General features: G+C 38.8%; 1 protein-coding gene across 1 annotated transcript in view; it reads right to left on the reverse strand.

Moving 5' to 3' along the window:
- Positions 1–10,206: 10,206 nt before the first annotated feature.
- The window catches only part of LOC124556105 (feline leukemia virus subgroup C receptor-related protein 2-like), a 158,148-nt gene continuing 145,898 nt past the window's right edge, over positions 10,207–22,456 (reverse strand). The window contains exon 7 of the mRNA XM_047130129.1: positions 10,207–10,857. Coding sequence (XP_046986085.1) covers positions 10,524–10,857 — 334 coding nt within the window. The 3' untranslated portion in view covers positions 10,207–10,523. The remainder of the gene's footprint in view (positions 10,858–22,456) is intronic.

Consider the following 22,456-nt stretch of genomic DNA (forward strand, 5'->3'; position numbering starts at 1 on the left):
CTTTGAGGGGTGTGAGATCTGGAAGCAATGCAGAGTGTCCCAGGTCTTGGAAGCGGGTGACCTTCAGAGGGCGAGGGTGGTGGGGGAGATCTAGCAACTGTGCAGAGTGTCTCACGACTGGGTCTGCACCACTACCAACAACGTCCTCATTCTAGGCACTGAGGCAGATGTGTAGTGTCAACTTCCTCACACACTAAGGTCCGAGATCCTACAACTAATTATTTGTATGGAATGGAGAATGTTGCAGATGAATGCCCTAGAGAGACCGCCCAGCTACCAGCTATGCTTGAACAGGGATGTGGGGGCGATGGCATGTAGCTATTCAGCATGCACTTGGTAATGAACAGTGCCACACCATTCTTTTGCCTGACGACCTAACTCAGGCCAGTCTCAAGAAGGAATCCATCTGGACATCGCAGGCTCATTCCTATGTTTGATTTGGATACTAATAGCAGACGCCTACTCAAAATATCCACACGTGGTAATCATCGCATCCACTGCAACAGAAGCCATAATAACTACACTGTTCCACGTTCTAGCGATCAGAATGCTTCTCCATACTAAAGTGCTTGACAATGGACTCAAGGTCACCATAAACGCTTTCAAATAATTTTGCACACACCATAACGCACCTTTTTAATCCCCCATTTCACTCATCGTCCAACAGCAAAGAGGAGTGTATAGTGAAGACATTTAAACAGAAAATGTTGAAAACAGTGGAAACGACCACGACAGCAGCAGCGCTCCCACTTTTCCTTGACGTATACAGGAGCACAACTGTCAAGGACTACGGCCCAGCAGAGTTCCCCTATGGGAGGCAACGACGAACGCTCATCCATTTCCTAACCCCATTACCGTAGGAATTCCAGGTTGGGCATGCAGGTCGCTACACAACAGGAACAACAGCGCGGGCACTCTCCTGCGGAAAGAATGGCACGTGGACATCAGCAACACCTTAGTCGACACAGCGTAGAGGCTGGAACGCTGCCATACAAACCAACTCCGTCAACGCTTACCAACAGCACTGCCGCCACGACCAGAAGTGTACCAAGAACCAGAGCGCCCCTAATGGCTAGTCCGACTAAGAGGCGGCAGTCACGCCATCCTTCAGTTAATTTTCGTAACTTTGTCGTGTTCTGCATAGTGTCTTTCCTCTGTCTACGTTCTCTTACAATATTTACCATTCCAGGGGAAAATATCATGCTCGGAAATGAATTGAGAGAGAGCTTTACTTTCAGTCTTATTACGTTTGATGTGCAGCACACCATGTATAAGGCGCAGCCAACTGAAAACGATTGAGATGGAAAAAAAGTAAGTAAACTGTTTATTATTTTAAAAGTAATCGCCGTAAGTGTTAATATATTTTTACCACTGTGAGACCAGATAGTCAATGTCTTCATGAAAAATATTTTGTGCTGTCTGGGTAACCATAATTGTACCCAGGCATGCACCTCTTCTTCTGAAGCACGTACACGGCAACGATTGTCTTTCTACAGGGCTTCAAAAATCTGGAAATCGCATGTGGGAGATCAGGACAGTGCAGTGCAGTCGAAACACCCCTACCAACATGTGGGCTTATCACATTAGCTTATCTCACCCTACAGTTTCTCGCTCTTCCGCTGACAAGTCAATTTTTTTCTTCATTGCTTGCTTCCCTACTGCTTCCTTGCATTGCGGTTGGATGTCATTACTCTCATTCGGATAACATAAGGAGGAAACTGCTTAAGAGAATGTTAATAAGACTAACATGTCTTAAATTCCATACATTAGACACTGTTTATGTTGTTTATTCTTATGCTTGTTATTATTATTATTGTCATTATATATTACTTACTTTTAAATGAGTAATGTTGACTCACAAAGTTAATCTGATTAGCTGCAAGAGAGGGCCTGAAGACCCTAATTTTGCCGGATGAAATAATACATAAGTAAATAAATGTCCAGACATGAAACGACCATCTCTGTCAGTCCAACTTCGGATGAGCATCCCAAAAATTGTGTACTTGGAAACTGTTCCTATTTCTGGAACGCACCCAGTCAAGGGAGAAGAATGCACCCTATCAAGGGACAAAATTCATAGAAGTACATACGTACGGACTTCAAAAAAAAGTTACATATGTCGTTCCACGCTAAGACCATTGTGTAACAAGAGTCGTGCATTATCAGAAGGAAGTACACTTTCTGGGTTTCTTGAAATACACAGTTCTACTGCGGTACAGATAACAGATGCATCGCAGAGTGGGGCTGAAACCGCACGACAACTGGAAACATACTACAAAGTTGAAGTACGCGAGACAGCGTGATTCTTGTGGACATACGTCTAAATTTCACACAGAGTCGCAGTGAAATTCAGGCCGTATATTGCGTCCAGCACTAGTGAAATGGTGCCAACAATTTGACCAAGACAGCACAGACGCGTGGTATGCTGATTGGGAACTCCAGATCTTACATCATGCGATTTCCATTTATTCGGCAAGCTGAAATAACATCTGGAGGGAAAGACATTTTGCAACACGTAGCGGTTATCGAATGACTCCGTGAGAAGAGAGCTTTTTTATGTCGTCGACGACTTGAACGATCAGTAGAACGTCCCGATCGACGTTTACAGAGACTTGGTGGCTATGATGAAAAATAGTGTCATGTATCTGTGAAATTGCCAAGCACGTGGATGTGAATTGTAGAGTAACGATGTAGATTTGGTTCGGTATTCAATAAAAGTCACTTGGCCTGCGATAATAACGTGTAACTTACTGTCTGAAGTACCGTCGTACATATACTGGTACATAGGGCCTATTCTTAAAGAAAGTAATGGCAGTATAAGTACGGTTCGTGGATTAAAGTACCCTGTATTCGATATTGGGAGCGCATTATGGTGCTGTGCAACAAAATTATACCTCATTATTTGCCGGCTAAGAGATATAAGACGGTTGTTAGCTCAGTTAAATCGTGTGCCTCTCAATATAGAGTAATAAGGATACACAGGATTATACGCCTAATGAAATGCAAATGCTCCATTGCATGATGGACTTTTTCGACATCATAATGCTAGCAATGTCACTAGATGCAACGGTTTTGTGTATCTACCACTACAGAGAAAATGAAGGAGGCCAGCTGTCTGGTATGAAGGCGTCCGCGGAACAGCCACTCCGCTTGAGGCCTAAAATACCCACAACATGCAAACTGATGGCAGCAATCACGTGTACGACCTACGCGGAAAGGGCAGAACGTCACTAGCCAGGATATGAACCCGTTCGTCTCTGCCAGAAGATACTATAGAATGAGAAAAATAGTGCAACATTCATTCAAAGAATCGGGTTATGCTTAAATGGGAAAATGCTAAGAAGCCGACCCATGGGTGCACTATGCAAAATATTAGCAAAGGCCTATTGACTAGTGCATGGGAATTATAGGTCTTGATTAAATGGTGTTACACATCGCAGAAACCAGATTGTTGGCGACAGTGTAATAGTAATCTGGAAGTAAAACAACTTCTGTCTCACCATGTTGCCGTGTGTGGTACGAATGTTACTTTTCTCGCAAATACACTTCTTGATCAGTCTCGTCTTGCAGCAGTGACAGCAGCAACTACCACCACCTGAAGATGTCGCATTTACATTGATGAAATATTGTGGGATTTACACAATACGATCCGGCGGCAAACCCGAGAAGTGTATTTGCAACAGATCCGTCGGGAAAGCCGGTAAAGTCGCTACTTTCCTTCCTTAACGGATGAAATCTGAACGCTCTTGCATATTGACCAATGTTTAATCTTGCTTAGCACTTTCAGTAATTTATCGTATACCATTTTCTCTAGACTGCTGAGAATTTTATTTATTTATCCATTAATTGGAAAAAAGGAGAATGAATATGTGGTAATGGGGCATACATCAACTAGCTCCGTTTTTCTTACGACATTATAATGTTTGTAGCTCTTGCAAGAAAAACTGAACAACGAAAGTAAAAATTTAATAGAAAAAGTTTATAAGTAGGAAAGAAAATGATTTATAATAAGACTAGGCAATTTGTAATCCTTGCATCGAAAAGAAAATAGTAAAAATTAACCATGAAGTTCTAGAACCACTTGATTTGTATACATATTTAGGTCAGTTAAATACAACAACTATATGGACAGTAAATGAGGCGAGAGTTAAAACGGTCTGAAATGTTTTTGGTAAACTCAATAGGGTTTTCGAAACTAAGTTTCCGATTCATCTGAAAGTAAGTGTTAGCAATCACTGATATAGGGTGTTAGGGAATTCCAGTTACAAACTTATATAATTGTAGACGGGTGTGAGTACATAATATTTTGAATAGGAAGCCACGTCCAGGAACGTTTGGTTCCATCAGTACCGAGTATTAAGAGCAACATGGTCTAGAACATTTTTTCAGAATACACTGATAAAATTCGTCTGAATGGCGAAACTCACGGTGATGGACGGACTGCTCGTCGCCTTTATCAGGATCGTTCTCCACAACATCACACATCACATATCCCTTTCGCGACAGTTACAAAGAGTAGCTTCACCGTCAGCACGCGTGACTGTGGTGTTCCAAGGAGACGTCGAACACGACTTGGAAGAGGCCGTAATGCATCACGTTGGAGAGAACCCGTCAACGAGTACACGAGCAATTTTTGTGGCTAATAATGGGTGGAACTGTAAAACAAGTGATGTGTCGGGTCACGCCTGATGAATGACTTGTAAAAGATGTCGCATTGTAAGGTAGCATCGTTTTGAGCGACATTACAACTACCACTCCGGAAGTATAAACATCGAGACAGGAAACCATTAACGATACTGACATCGGCTAGGGATCTGAATTTGTAGCAGAATATCTGCACGTTGGGCGATAGCGAAGCGGACGGAGACAGGAGGCTGGCAGGAGAACGGGAAAGACACAAGCGTGGCAGGCAGGCCTGAGAGCTGAAGACAACAGCGCCCGTAAGCTACTCTGGAAACCCCAGGCGGGTGGACCGCGGCTTAGCGGGAGCCACGTGGCATAGGACAATGAGAAGACACAAGGGCTCGCTCAAATAACGCGTGGCGGCGTGTAGGTGGTTCTCACAACTTCTGGAACAGTCTGGAAGCTTCTAGAAGCTTCGGTCGGTTGCAAAAATGAGATTGGTTGGCGCTCGGAAACGAACGCCTTCCAGTAACATGATTGGCCACACACGTTAAAAGGGGGAAGAAAAAAGAACAGGAGCTACGAAAAAGCGTAGCGACTGAGAAACACTTGTTCCTGGAGCGTCGAGGAGAGAGGTTAGTCCTGGCGAGGTGTGCGACCTCGTTACTGGGACAGAGTACTTGTAGCGAGAGCCTGAGGATCGTCTGGTGTTCCACGGCAGCCGTGGAGGTGCCCACGGAAGCTTTTGGTGAAGCAAAATTTATTTTACCTCGCTGAGCCGAGAACATTTGCAGCGATAAGCGTCAGATCACTGTAGTGGTCGTGCGAGGGAAGTATAGTAAATTGCTGATCACGTGTCTTTTTCGTTCTATGCTGAGGCTTCACGCTGCTAGTCGCGAGTGTAGTTCTAAATATAATTGCAATTGCCATAGCTGATGTCAGTATTCCGCACTTGAATTAACGACCGCGATTATATATCACAGGACAGTGCCAGACAGAGCGATTACCAAATGTGAATAGGCAGAACTATAATGTTGCTCGTACTGTGTAATCTTGTATAGAGTGAATTGCAAAAGAGTAAAGAATTTAACACTACTGAGTGTATCATTTCATAGCTAGTACTTTCCTTTGTCATTTTATTATGTCCTTATTTGTGTATTTCATGTTTGCAACCACCTGGTGGAGGCAGTGTTTGTAGGTCAGCACATCTGAACATTCTAGCGTATACTGAGGATATGGTTAGAAACTAATCAGATTTGCATACGACTAGTTAACGTCACATATAGAGCAAAGGATAAGCTTACCCTTCTGGAGAGCGTATAAGTGTCAGGGCGACAAATTAGCGTTATAAAATCCGTTGTGCAAAATTTTTCACTTATACGTTCGGCTCTCAGGCTTAAGCATCAGCAGAAAAGAGCAAAACAGAAGCGGTAGCTTACAGCATAACCAACATATTTTCAAATGGTCGCAGCACGGGAACGGTATTTTTCCGGATATGCATTCCGATTCAAAATATTATGTACTCACTCCTCTCTATAAGTCCTATTTCCGAACACCTTGTATAACCAATTTTACTTACGTCAGATACACACTTTTAGGTCCTCTGTCGTTTTACTTTGGTTTCAATCTCCTGTACAGCACTTTTTAGTATTTCTTTATTGTGTTAGCACGTATGTTAACATTTTCGCCATTTTATCCACATTTGCTTCTTTTAATATGTGTAATGGCGCTGATAACTTACCCATTCAGCTCCCGTAAGCTCCAAACACACACACAGTAATACATGAACACTGCAAATCGGGCGGCTGCTCATCGAGTCGATGAATATATGAATGTTGGGAGTTACTAGGACATACCAGAGAACAATCAAATACACTGTCTGATCAAAATCATCTGGACAACCTTATGTAACGCTGAAATGAGCACTATTTGTCACAAGAATCGGACCCACCATTATAAAAGGAGGCAGCTACTACTATGTGGTCAGTAGAGAAGCGATAACAGAAGAATAGGTCTGTCGGGAGAACTGGATGACTTCGAATGTAGATTAGTCGTTGCATGTCACTTGAGTAATAAATCAGTCTTGGACATTTCCAGCCATTCTAAAACTACAAAAATCGACTGTTGGTGATGTAACTGTGACGTGGATACACGAAGGAACAACCATAGATAGACCAAGACGAGGCAGACATCGCCTACTGACGGACACGGATCGCAGTGCATTCAGGAGGGTAGCTGTAAAAAATCGCATAAAACCAGCGGAAGGAATCACTCCTGAATTCCAAAGTCTACCAGCAGTCCAGCTAGCAAAAATGTTTCAAATGGCTCTGACCACTATGGGACTTAACTTCTGAGGTTATCAGTCCCATAGAACTTAGAGCTACTTAAACCTAACTAACGTAAGGACACCACACACATCCATGCCCAAGGCAGGATTCGAACCTACGACCGTAGCGGTCACGCGGTTCCAGACTGTAGCGCCTAGAACCGCTCGGCCACCCCGGCCGGCGGCACAATCACTGAGCATCGAAATTAAAAAGGAATGGTATAAAACGGTCGAGCAGCTCCTTTTTAGGCACACAAGCGACGCTTGAGATGGGGTAAAGAGCGACACCGTTGGACAATAGGTCACTGGAAACGAGAGGTACGGAGTGATGAATCACGCTGTACCTTGTGGCAATCCAGTGGAAGGGTTTGGATTTGGCGATTGTTTAGAGAGCGTTACCTCACATCACGTGTAGCGGCAACAGTGAAGTACAAAGGATGTGGTGTTACGGTATGGGCGTGTTTTTCGTTGTTTGAGTGTGGTGCCCTTATCGTCTCTAAGAAAACGCAACATTCGGAAGGACAAGAACACAGTTTACAGTACTGCGTACAGCACGTGATGGTGGTAAGTTCCTATGGGACCAAACTGGTGAGGTCCTCGGTCCCTAGTCTTACACATTACTTTATCTAACTGAAACTAACTTACGCTAAGGACAACACGCACATCTAAGCCCGAGGGAGGACTCGAACCTCTGACAGGGGGAGCCACGCAAATCGTGGCAAGGTGCCCTAGACCGCGCGGCTACCCCACGCGGCTACAGTGCATGTACAGTTGGTACACGATGATTATTTGAATGAACAGGACAGTGCTCCATAGCACAAATCAGTATCTGTGAATTAATGGTTTTTGGGTAGTAACATTCCCAATATGGACTAGCCTCTCCAGAATCTCGAACTGAACTGAATGGAACGCCTTTGGGATGAGTTAGAACGTCGACTTCGTTCCATATCTCAGCGTCCAACAGCACTAAATCACTGACTTCGGCTCTTGAGGAAGAATGGGCTACCAGTCCTGCAAAGACGTTCAGACACCTCGTTAAATGTGTTTCCAGCAGAGTTCAAGCCGTCATAAAGGCAAAGAGTGGACACACTCCATATCAGTGTCCACTAATAGGTGTCCGGATACTTTTGATCAGTTAGTCTCTGTCTGGAAACGAAATGGAGAGGGAAAGGTAATTGCGACCGAAGTGTGATTGAAATGAAGACGGGTATGTACCCAGGCAGAAGGACAGCAGGTCGATAAACAAAGTTCTTTGCTTAATGCGAAATTATAATAAGAGTAGGTTTAACGTCCTGCCTAAGAGATCATCTCGCTCAGAATGGGATAGGTTAGGCGAAGGAAGTCAGCTGAAAGGTAACATCTGAGCATTTTCGTTCAGCAGTTTACACTACTGGCCATTAAAATTACTACACCACGAAGAAGTTCCTAAACAGACACAAAGATGAAATCGCCGTTCCAGGTGAATGGGCTGGACGGACATATACATTAAAATTGCTACACCACGAAGATGACGTGCTACAGACGCGAAATTTAACCGACAGGAAGAAGATGCTGTGATATGCAAATGATTAGCTTTTCAAAGCATTCACACGAGGTTGGCGCCGGTGGCGACACCTACAGCGTGCTGACATGAGGAAAGTTTCCAACCGATTTCTCATACACAAACAGCAGTTGACCGGCGTTGCCTGGTGAAACGTTGTTGTGATGCCTCGTGTAAGGGCCGGCCGATGTGGCCGAGCGGCTCTAGGCGCGTCAGTCTGGAACCACGCGACCGCTACGGTCTCAGGTTCGAATACTGGCTCGGGCATGGATGTGTGTGATGTCCTTAGGTTAGTTAGGTTTAAGTAGTTCTAAGCTCTAGGGGACTGATGACCTCAGATGTTAAGTCCCATAGTGCTCAGAGCCAGCCTCGTGTAAGGAGGAGAAATGCGTACCATCACGTTTCCGACTTTGATAAGGGTTGGATTGTAGCCTATCGCGATTGCGGTTTATCGTATCGCGAGACATTGCTGCTCGCGTTGGTCGAGATCCAATGACAGTTAGGAGAATATGGAATCGGTGGGTTCAGGAGGATAATACGGACCGCCGTGCTGGATCCCAACGACCCCGTATCACTAGCAGTCGAGGTGACAGGCATCTTATCCGCATGGCTGTAACGGATCGTGCAGCCACGTCTCGATCCCTGAGTCAACAGATGGGGACGTTAGCAAGACAACAACCATCTGCACGAACAGTACGACGACGTTTGCAGCAGCATGGACTATCAGCTCGGAGGACATGGCTGCGGTTACCCTTGACGCGGCATCACAGACAGGAGCGCCTGCGATGGTGTACTCAACGACGAACCCGGGTGCACGAATGGCAAAACGTCATTTTCTCGGATGAATCCAGTTTCTGTTTGCAGCACCACGATGGTCGCATCCGTGTTTGGCGACATCTCGGTGAACCCACATTGGAAGCGTGTATTCCTCATCGCCATACTGGCGTATCATCCGGCGTGATGTTCTGGGGTGCCATTGGTTACACGTCTCGGTCACCTCTTGTTCGCATTGACGGCACTTTGAACAGTGGACGTTACATTTCAGATGTATTACGACCAGTGGCTCTACCCTTCATTCGATCCCTGCGAAACCCTACATCTCAGCAGGATAACATCTGGTCAATGGTGGCCGAGCAACTGGCTCGTCACAATACGGCAGTCACTACTCTTGAGGAACTGTGGTATCGTGTTGAAGCTGCATGGGCAGCCGTACCTGTACACGCCATCCAAGCTCTGTTTGATCTAATGCCCAGGCGTATCAAGACCGTTATTACGGCCAGAGGTGGTTGTTCTGGGTACTGATTTCTTAGGATCTATGCACCCAAATTGCGTGAAAATGTAATCACATGTAAGTTCTAGTATATTATATTTGTCCAATGAATACCCGTTTATCATTTGCATTTCTTCTTGGTGTAGCAATTTTAATGGCCAGTAGTGTAGAAAAATCACGGGAAACCTAAATCTGCGTGGTCGGATGGGGATTTGAACCACTGTCTTCCCTGCTGTGAGTCCAGTGGTGATGTAAGAATGGGTCCACACAACGACCTAATGGGGCATAGACACATGACGTTACTTAGTAGCAACACAGATGAAGGCCTCGATACATGGAGAAATCTGAAAGACGTCTTTATCGTACAGGGAACTTCAAATTGCTGATAATGATTATAGACGCAGAAATATCCACGAAACTGAAAAATAAAATTTATTGTGCGTTTTTACATATTTAGTTGTCATAAAATACAGTCTTGCTTTTAAGTATAAAAGCTTATGTACGCAAAAATAAATATCGATAACTGTGAAAACAGTGTGATGTGGCCGCAGAATAATTCACGAGCATTTCTCAGTCTACTGAGAAGGCCATAACATCTCGAAATATTGACATCAATTCACGTTTTAGACGATGGGGTTCTTTCGTGTGAATAAACTCTTCAAAACATTGCTCTTCTCCACTTGCATCTTCATGAGATAACACGTATTCAGTGAGCCGAAAGCTGGCTTTCCATGGGAACATTCTGTAAGGTGCGACGTGGCCTGTCAGTGATGGCCGTCGACTCTGAAACTGTTTTTGCGAGCATCTTCTGTGTCCTGGCGATCGGGGGCGTTGGCGGCGAGAGAGACGTGGTGTCGGCGCAGGTCTTCCCTGATGAAGACGGTGACGAGGAGCGCAACGAGCAGCAGCGCGCTGAGGAACACGTTGGCCCACAGGTCTCCCACGGCGCCCAGCATCCAGCCGTACAGCACTGTGGCTGCCGAGCTCGCCGCCTGCACTGCGATCATCATCAGGGCCATCGCGATGCTCTCGGGCTCTGGGTACGTCAGCTCCGACACGAACTCCATGCCCACCGGGAAGTAACCGCCCGACGAAAACCTGCAAACCAACCAACGGCCTGTCAAGGACTAGAAGCTGCGCTCTATTAGCAGCTGAACGTATACACCTTCCAACATCTTGTAAATACAAAGATAAAAGACTCATTGGTAACCTGAAACTCTCTAGTCAACTGGACGGTAGTTTATTCGCAGGGAAACTGTGATCCAAACGAATAGATTTTTACACTGCTCAGACAAATTACTTTTGAGTAAGTAGTCAGGAATTATCTTCAAGTCTAAGAACCAATATTTTCAAAGCGAAGTCCCCCTAGAAAAGTATAGACTAGGGGCGGTCAAGAATTTAGCTGGGGAGCCGTGCCTTGCACGAATGCCATAGTGCTCAGCCTCGCTGCACATTTCTCCCACCGCCATGGCACGCTAACTGAGCGTGAGGAGAGGTAAGGAGGAGGAGCTGCGAACGTGCCACATTTAAATGTCTGTGCAGCCGCACTGCATACGACTTGATTTTATACTTCACATTTCGCAACGAAATAGGTCACAAGCAAAATAAATTTCCAGGTTTTTTTTTTCATTATATTGCCGCACTGAAGACGTACCGAGCCGTCTAAGGCGCTGCAGTCATGGACTGTACGGCTGGTCCCGGAGGAGGTTCGACTCCTCCCTCGGGCATGGGTGTGTGTGTTTGTCCTTAGGATAATTTAGGTTAAGTAGTGTGTAAGCTTAGGGACTGATGACCTTAGCAGTTAAGTCCCATTGGATTTCACACACATTTGTACATTTTTGAAATGAAGACATAATATAATTCTTATCTGGCACAAACTGTCGCCATGCGGACAGACGCAGACAGTTTCCCAAATTTCGAACTCAGGTTCATCTACATCTGCATCTACATGGATACTCTGCAAATCACATTTAAGTGCCTGGCAGAGGGTTCGTCGAACCAAATTCATAATTCCCCAGTATTCCAATCTCGTATACCGCGCGGAAAGAAGTAACACCTATATCTTTCTGTACGAGCTCTGATTTCCCTTATTTTATCTTGGTGATCGTTCCTCCCTATGTAGGTCGGTATCAGCAATATATTTTCGCATTCGGAGGAGAAAGTTGGTGATTCGAATTTCGTGAGAAGATTCCGTCGCAACGAAAAACGCCTTTCTTTTAATGATGTCCAGCGCAAATCCTGTATCATTTCTGTGACACTCTCTCCAGTATTTCGCGATAGTTCAAAATGTGCGGCCTTTCTTTGAACTTTTTCGATGTACTCCGTCAGTCCTATCTGGTAAGGATCCCACACCGGGCAGCAGTATTCTAAAAGGGGACGGACAAGCGCAGTCTAGGCAGTCTCATTAGTAGACTTGTTACATTTTCTAGGTGTCCTGCCAATAAAACGCAGTCTTTGGTTAGCCTTCCCACAACATTTTCTATGTGTTCCTTCCAATTGAAGTTGTTCGTAAATGTAATACCTAGGTATTTAGTTCAATTTACGGCTTTTAAATTAGACCGATTTATCGTGTAACCGAAGTTTAACGAGTTCCTTTTAGCCCTCATGTGGATGTCGTCACATTTTTCATTATTTGGGGTCAACTGGCACTTTTCATACCATTCAGGTATCTTTTCTAAATCGTTTTGCAGTTTGTTTTGATCTTCTGATGACTTTATTAGTCGATAAACGGCAGCGTCCTCTGCAAACAACCGAAGACGGCTGCTCACATTGTCTTCAGAATCGTTTATATAGATAAGAAACAGCAAAGGGCCTATAACAGTACCTTGGGAAACGCCAGAAATCACTTCTGTTTTACACGATGACTTTCCTTCAATTACTACGAACTGTGACCTCCCTGATAGGAAATCGCAAATCCAGTCACATAACTGATACGATATTCCATAAGCACGCAATTTCACTACGAGCCACTTGTGTGGTACAGTGTCAATGGCGTTCCGGTATTCCAGAAATACGGAATCGATCTGAAATCCCTTGTCAATAGCACTCAACACTTCACGTGAATAAAGAGCTAGTTGTCTTTCACAGGAACGATGTTTTCTAAAACCATGATGACCGTGTGTCAATAGACCGTTTCCTTCGAGGTTGCCACATAATCGTGACTTATTTATTTTCGTAATTGAGAAATGGTTTTCCACACAAATATGTCGATCCAAATATCGTAGCAGTTTTGCAACTCATTATGGAGACATGGAAACACTACCTGAGGAAAGCAGTTCCTGGAGACTTTTAACGCAAGAGGATTTGTGATTAAAACGAGAATTACCTTGCAGGTCAATCGTGTACATCTGCACATACACAGGCGTGCTTTCAACTGACACGGCAAACGGTCTCGAAAATAGCTGGGAAACAGATGGAAGATTCACAGTGTCCTCAAAAGGTTTAGGAAACTAATCTTTTAATTCTTTCAAGGCCACAATGAAATCTTCAAACTTAGCGTTTCCGTTAATGCCAGCGATCTTAGAGAACTGGCCTGTGTTTGTCAGATATGTCCCTTCTATGACGCGATTTTCTTTCGAAATGCATCCCCGTAAAACCAGAAAAATTGTTTCTCCCCTTGCAGTGTCTTAATGTGGGCAGTGTGCAGTGAAGTCCACTTAAAATGCGATGTCTGCAGTTGTTTCTGGATGTTCTAATTTTCAATCCTGCACTCCTTTTTCCTTCATAAATTTAACATGTCTCTGCACTAGCCCTCACAACACGTGCTCGAAGTGAACATGGTGCTACACGTCTTTACAAATAGCGTACAGCGCCGTGAATTTTTCGCAATATACAGATTACATGTCTGTAGGCTGCTTACATCTGCTTGCCCGTAGCAGAATATCGTGTCTGCCATCTCCTGTGCTGAGTAGTAGGCGCTCATTGGGAGCTGAACATCCAGTGACGTAGACGGAAACAAATTACAGTAATGTGCTGCTGTGCCACAACAAATAATGTGCCATATGAACACTACGAGTACGCCAGATGAAAATAACATGGAAGATATAAGACTTACGACCATTGTTGATGGGAAGTTTTTGTTTGTCCTTGATGCATACTACATCCCCTGTAAATATTGGAAGATTTTTTCCGGACAGAGTGTATAAAGTCTCCAGACGATTCGTTCAGTTCCATAGAAAGCTGTTGCAACTTACAGCAGAATACTGCGTACGACTTCAGAAATGTTTGCTATTCACTTCGCCAATTTCTGCACGTGCTGCACGCCTGGAAATTTAGCACAAAGTGCTTCTTGATGAACTTGTCAACTTCATATTTAAATTCTTTTGCTTGGTATTATAATGTCGTTTCACAGCAAATTTGCAGCACCTGCCGCTTATACGACTGCATAATACATACCGAGAATTCTCATCCCTTTCTTCAATCATTCCCATTCATTTTTGAAGGACTATTACGATAGATCGTAAGACTGCCTCTTTTTATGCAAACAACCACTAGACTTGCGAACGTCCTCCTTGCCGCGAACAAATGGCAAAGGTTCAACAGCGCTAAGCCACAATTCTGTCGAACTGAAGAGAGTTGTGCCGAACGAAAAATGCCACATCACAATACTAATACTAAATGAATGTCGCGCTGTACCGACTACTTCTGGGAAGGAAGCTCAGACAGGCTGAGCCTTGGCCCTTTACGCATGACGCCTGGCACGCCGTGGGCAGCCCTGGTATAGACATTCAAGGTGCTACATAATTCATGGACAAAGGTCTATTGTGTACGAAGACAGAAAAGAAAAATCTAGGCGCAAGGATACGTATAGCGAGCGGGATGATTATAACAGTTTCCACAACGAAACTTTGTCTCGAAACCTGACAGAAAATCCAAAGTGATTGTGGGTGTATGTAAAGTATGATAGTGGCAAGACACAATCAGTGGTTTCTATGCACGATAGCAATGGAGATACTATCGAAAACAGTGTTGCTAAAGCAGAGTTACTAAACACAGCCTTCCGAAATGCCTTCACAAAAGAATACGAAGTAAATATTCCAGAATTCGAATCAAAAACAGCTGCCAACATGAGTAACGTAGAAGTAAATATGTTTGGAGCAGTGAACCAACTTAAATCACTTAATAAAAGCAAGTTTTCTGGTCCAGACTGTATACCAATTAGGTTCCTTTCAGAGTATGCTAATGCAATAGCTCCACACTTAGCAATCGTACACAACAGTTCGCTCGACTACAGATCTGTACCCAAAGACTCGAAAGTTGCACAGGTCACACCACCATTCAAGAAAGGTAGTAGGAGTAATCCATTAAATTACAGGCCCATATCATTAACATCAATATGCACAGGATTTTGGAACATATGTTACATTCGAACATTATGAATTACCCTGATGAAAACGGTCTATTGACACACAGTCAACGCGGATTTAGAAAACATCGTTCTTGTGAAACAGAACTAGCTCTTTACTCGCATGAAGTGTTGAATGCTATTGACAAGGGATTTCGGATTGTTTCAGTATTTCTGGATTACTAGAAGACTTTTGACAAAGTACCACACAAGCTGCTCGTAGTGAAATTGCTTGCTTATGGAATATCATCTCAGATATGTGACTGGATTCGTGACATCCTGTCAGAGAGGTCACAGTTCGTAGTAATAGATGGAAAGTCGTCAAGTGAAACAGAAGTGATTTGCCTTTGCTGTTCCTTATCTATATAAATGGTTTGGGAGACAATGTGAGCAGCCTTCTTAGGTTGCTTGCAGATAAAACTGAGGATACCTACTTCTGTGTTACTCATGCTGGTAGTTGTTTGCATTCAAAATCTGGAGTATCTGCTTCATCTTATTTGGTGAAGGAATTTCAGGAAATCAGGTTTAATAACTCCGCTTTAGTGGTGCTATCATTGGTAATTTTGCCATTGGCAATCCGCAGTGAAAGTATGGATTGCCTTGCCACTTGTGTACTTTACACAGAATTTGAATCTCTTTCGATTGTCTCTCACATTTTGAGACAGAATTTTGTTGTGGAATCTGTTAAATGCAGCTTGCATTGAAGTCGCTGCTAAGTTTTGAGCTTCAGTAAAAGATTGCTAATCCTGGAGATATTGCATTAGCTGAATATAATTCTGTGTTCTAGCTCACTTTTCCCAGATCGTCGAAAATCGCGAAATTCCCCAAGTTCCCTCAGAATTTCACGATTTTTTCAACTTTTGGCAAAAATTACCCAGAACATACATTTATATTTTACTATATGGATCATACATGTCAATGGAGGTAAATGGTTAATTTCTTCCTACTATTTTCGACACTTTTAAGGAATTTTCATCGTTTTGTAGAGTATTTTCACCAATAATTTCGAACATTCACATCATTTGTCCAAATATTTTTCAAATACATTCCAAAATTTCAAAGGAAAATCGTAAAATTTCAAGCATAAAAACTACATATAAAAGTTTTATATCATACACTCATTTCTTGTTTAAAAATTCTGTATTGTGGAATTCATTATGATATTGTTGATTTTTCTTCCTTTATATCTCAATTTAATATTTTCATCTTCTAAAAATGGAAAATCTCATACAGTTATTACATTCAGGTACTTGTTTGGCAAAGTAATTTTAAGATTATTATGGAGCTCCATGCAATGTTTTTATCGACATTTTTGTTTAGATAATTACACCCAGAAAATGTATATAAACGTCTGTTTCCAGCTTATTAATTTTCCTGAGCAATTTATTATTGCTTATATTGTTCACTTTTTAAGTAGTGGCTCCATTTATATGGAAAAGAATATTTAATATAAAAATTGAAATTTATTCTTTAAGAAAATTAGAAAAATAGTCAATAGAAAAATACAAATTTATTATTAATGGAAAAATAAAAAAAATTCTTATTAAAGTTGTTTTGTATATGGACTCAAGAAACAGGACACATTCTCAAGGCTGCTTTAGCTGTTTCAAAAATGAACAAAAAAAATCAAAAAATTATGCAGTTGAGGAGATCATAGATCTTTTTAAAATTTCTAGTTTATTTAATAATCTAGAAAATGATCCAAAACCGAATATAAAAAATCTATTTTTATTGATGAAGTTATATTATGTTTCTTTCTTTAAATACACATTTTTAAAGTTGTGGTATTCTTTTTGAATCACCCTGTATTTTATTCATTCGTTTCTAAAATAGCTGTTACAGTAGCAAAATATTATTTATTTTTCAGTTTTGAATTTTATCCTGTATTGAAACAACAATTTGGTTCAGAAATTATTGTTGCACCAAATTTGACATTAGGGTTAAAAGAAGCAATAATTTTCGTATCAGATGAAAAAAATCATTTTTTACAAATATTTCATAGTATTGTTTGCAACAGTTTCTCCATTAGCTTCAAAAATGTGATGAGTAAATCCTAACAAATTTCTGTTACTATCTTTTATGTTCACATACAATTTAACATCATTACAAATAATGAGTATTTGAAATTTCTTCCGCTTTAATGTATATATTATGTTTCCTTCTATGAATAAATTTTTTACTAAGCTTTTAAAACTGCATTAACAAACAGAATTTCTATTCTTTCTCTGTCAGAATGCAATTTATTATTTTGTAGTATAATATTTGAAGATAAAAATGTGATGTAAAATGTAACCAGTGCCACTTTTTAAGACTGTATGTTATGGATAAAGATAATTTTATTTTGAGAACCGATGATTCATTGCCTAATTCAAATCAAGCCTAATGTACTAATATATATTTTTACTAATTACATGAGGAAAACAGGTTGTGATATAAAAATAAGAATTTAAGATAACAATACCAAATACATTCATGGTAAGCTTTTACCAATACAGGTGTAGGACAATTGGTCATACCAGATGGGTAAAAGCAAAATTGATGATTGATAATTAGATTTTAACTGAAGGATGAAAATCATGCCTAGGATTAGAAATTGAAGATAATGATTGGGGATTACAAAATATTTTAATCAAAATTAAATAAGGTAATTTAGGATAACTAAAGCAGTATTAAGTGTGTACCAGAAACAAATTTTTAATGCATATAAAATATTGATTTCAACATAGATTAATATTTGCCATTGAGTGGCATAACTTAAGCTAAATCAAATAAAATTAAACTCAATAATGCAGCATTAAAGAGCATTACAAATTCTTTAACTGGCGCTCAAAAAAAAAAAGATTAATTGCTAATAACGCAAAGCAACCTCCAAGCAGGTAATGGAAAAGAAATTTTCACCAACGGTTTTCAAGAAGTTATGAAAAATATGACATTAATCATTACTCAACTTTTATAGAATTGAAAACATACATTGCTGAAAGACTAATCAGAACACTGAAGGAAAAATGTCGAAAATTTGCTTTTGAAGGTAAGTGCAAGCAAATTGATTCAGATAAAAGACTGAGTCACGAATATAATAACACTAAATTCTGTTGGTGAAAGTGAAGCTAAAGTTCATTTAAGCCTGACTAAAATTTTGTCTACTTATTATAAACCAATGTTTAAAATAGAAAACAAAGTCTGAGCAAATAAATTGAAAGGAATTTTTGAAAATGTTTTCCTGCTAATTGGTCAAACAAAAGTTATGACATAGAAGACGTTATATTTTCAGATGTAATTGCATAGAAATTAAAAGACACACTAGAAAATATCCAATACCAAGGACTTCAAAAGAACAAAATTCACTGAAAGCTTTGTGAAAAAAAGATGGTAAATTTTATATTAAATCGTTAGGATTTGATAACTCACATAATAATTGGACATAAAGATAAAATAGTTTTAAACAAAATGTTTTGTTAAAAAATGGTTAATTTCTCAATAAAGATGTCTGCACTCTCAATTTATCTATTTTTTATCCATTCACAATTAAAAAGAGAGATAATTGGATCAGTACTATATATGTTGAAATATGTATTGCTTATGATTATTTCAAGTGACACCTGAAGCACTCCTGACTAAGTAGCAGCAGACTGACATATGTACATAATTTTAGCCCACAGATTTCCCTAACTTATATATAGCCTCCTTTATGATTAAGTTATAACCATTATCATATAAAAGTTGTTCAAATCTCTTCTTATTCTTTTTATCTTTGCTAGGATTAGTTGAGTCACATTTTATTATTAAATGTTTTCTTTCACCTCAAATGGGATTATGTAACATCATTTTATCAGTAATCATGATGTTAATTTCAGTTCTAATTTCTAGAGATTTTTTAATGGCCATATTATTTTTAAATGATAGGAATAATTTGTTAAAAATTTCACCTCTAACTTCATCATCAATTCATTTTAATTAATATAACAAGTTATCCTTTTTTATATGAATAAAAGTATTGTAACAACATTTATATCATCATAATTTACATCATGAGACTCTTCATCTTTTTCTCACCTTTGTGATTCAAAAGCTGACTTAATTAAGTCTTACGTAGAATGACAATGAACACTGATTTTCATGCAGTAATATTCAGATTTATTATTGGGATGTTTATCACGATTACATATAAGTAATCCATATTTAATTTTATCTCTTATTCTTTCACCAACTTAATGAAAATGATCTTTTTGTAATAATTTTGTACTAACAACTAATGTGATATCATTTTGCTGTTTCTTCGACAGTTTTCGTTAATGTCACTTAATATTATATGTTTACCTTTAATTTTTTCTTTAGTAAAATGGTTTTTTCCTGTTCTTTTAATTTAAATTCATTCTCAGTGTCCATTCTTAGTAGTAGAGCTTTATATTCTGATATATATTTTATAAAATTTATGAATATAGTTTTTCTACAGCAATATAATATTTTCTAGCTCGTTTGAATTGCTTTGCGATACATATCATTATTGATTATTCAAATTATCAATTGACAAAAATACCAATTTCCATGGAGTAAGTCATTTGGAGACTTGATTTTAATTTCATCAAGAATAGGATCATATTGTAGAGCTAATGGATTATCACGTTTTATTTCAGTGAAATTAATCCATTGTAGTTAGAAAAACGATCATAGTTTCGTTTGAGGTTTTGGCCTAATAACAGATGCTGAAAATTTACTGTTTTGAATGTTATATTAAGAGCTAAACTATCAATCGTAATTAATATATTTTATTTTACTGAAACAATGGAAACAAAATATCTTTAAACCATGTTCCTAAATTTAGTTGATATTTATTATTATTAATGAATTCAAGTATGCTTAACATATTTGCTGATTCAGCTTGTCCACACTCAAGGTATTAGACAATTATTTTGCAGGCTAAGTATTTACTCTTCATTAATTTTAAGCTTTGTTTTAGATGATAAGTGAATTTAATCCTTATTCATTAATAGACTTACAAGATTTTTCGTAAACTTTTAATATGCCTAATTTGACTGAGTAAGTTTTTAAGACTTCTTTCACATATAACTCTTAATTTTATTATTTACCTTTCATAAATATTTAATACTATCTACACAAAATTTTAAGTATTTATCAATGAATCTATATCTACTGTTGCTTATGGTGAAAATAATATTAGCAGTTGATAAAGTTAAAACAATAGAATATTTAAATAATTTTGGTCAGATGAATCCATCAGATAATTTACACACACAAGTGAGTGACGATGTATTCAAAGAAGCATTAAACTTAGTTCAGCTGATACTTAATACTGGAATAAATGGAGACTTAAGCAGAGATACATTAAAGTTAATTAATTTCGCTCAATAAAGCATAAAAGCTTCGATTTTATAGTTATAGAACAACTATGTATAATTGGAATAAAATGACATAACAAAGATGCAAATGAAAAGGATTACAATTACCAGAAGCAATTTATGACAAAAATATTTTGATATTGTGTTCGATATTGAAATCAGTAACCCTCGTATTTTAATTACAGTCAGAAGATGGGTAGATAATTATGAAATTGATAATAATATTCAATGTCCAAAAAACTAGTGCACAAAGTCATCTATTAGCTGATGCATTCCTTCCAAGTATTAAAAGTAGGAGTACATTTAGATCAAGATGAAATATGGATTTTGAGAATGATAGTAACACCTAAAAAGCAAGTAAATCTGTTTGCGGTATAAGTATTAGCTGTACAACATACAGAAGTTACTGTATCAATTATGTATTCATATAATAATCGAACAGATTTACCTTTATCTCAAGATGACATCGACACTACTCAGAAATAGTATAGTAAAGTATCAGTTCAACTGGCACAATCACCTGTATCAAAAGCTACAGCAATTGTATCATTTCCAGAAGCTGAACCAAATGACTCATTATGTCAAATTATTAATAGTGATATTTTATTATTTGTGAATGGTATTTTATAATTTTATAAGAAATAGATGTGGCTAGTTGATTGTAGTTTTAAGCCTCCTGTTGATAAAAGTGCTTATAAACAGTACTAAATGGCGAAAGTGTTAACACTTTCACCACAAAATGCACAAGCATTAAATGGTGTGTATGAAAGACTGCGCACTGAAGTTGTTTTATTTGTTTATGACATGACATATATTATATATTTGAATATATTATAGTAAATTGCATGATATCCAAAATCGATAATGAGTACAGGGTTATGTCAAAATTTTAAATTAAATGGTTTAGTCAACATACATACAAGTAGAACAATACTTTAACGATGTTTTTATGAGGAGGTACATAAGTGTGGCCTTAAAAAAATTGTGTAGTGTTTGAGCAGAAATTTTTCTAGAATGCCTGCAGGAATGAAAGGGGTTTTAAGGATATATGTTTTAGAGTATAATAACTTTCCAAACAAAGTAATGTAAGGTGGCACAACTATAATATGGTATCAATTTCTTAAATCTTCTAAAATAATTCTTGAAGTAGTAATGGTATTAAAAATACATTACAGAATCTAAAACATTTTACTACTAAACTTTATATCAAATGGAGATGATTAAGCAACTGTCAAAACAAGCTTCCAACTGTGTCAAGTTTAAAAATGGTAAAAAGTGTGAAACTGTTAAATCAAGTGATCATTTTAACTTGCAGAAATATACAAAAGATGGCTATAGGACGATACATAGTGAATGTATTAACGAGTGTCATAAAAACTGTATAACAGCAAATGAATTTCGTGTACATATTGAAAATACACTTGTAAATGTTAATACAAAGAACATTTAAAATATGTATTCGATGATAAGCATTCGAAGATATTATTATTTATGGATAATTATGAAGCAAATGAGTTTGATAAAGAAAATTATACTGTATTAAATGTCAAGAAGTTAAAATTTTGATTGCTTTCACTTAACTCCATCATTTAAAGACAAATATTCAAGTAGGTGTAAAATCTGTTTTCTAGAATCTATCAAAACTAAGAAAACTGATAATAAATACAGCTTCAAATCAACAAAATTTAATTCAATATTTATTAGTAAGTTTACAATTCTCATTTATAATTTTTGTTATAAATTTCTTCTGTTATAAATAATAAAGTATCAAGGTAATAGGAAAATCAGCTTGGAGTAATTAAAAAAAGCTTCAAAATTTTAACTCCAAATCAATCCCTCTTTACCTTGAACTTGATTAAATTTACCTTCATTAAATTTTCAATTAATTTTCTATAATTTGTTGTAATTTTACTTTGTCATTTTTATTTTTCTACTAAATTTTTTCATTTTTAAATGATGAAAACACGAGGCAGGTCACAGTTCATTAGCTTCATCA

Source organism: Schistocerca americana, chromosome X (assembly GCF_021461395.2).
Source record: "Schistocerca americana isolate TAMUIC-IGC-003095 chromosome X, iqSchAmer2.1, whole genome shotgun sequence".
Lineage (NCBI taxonomy): Eukaryota > Metazoa > Arthropoda > Insecta > Orthoptera > Acrididae > Schistocerca > Schistocerca americana.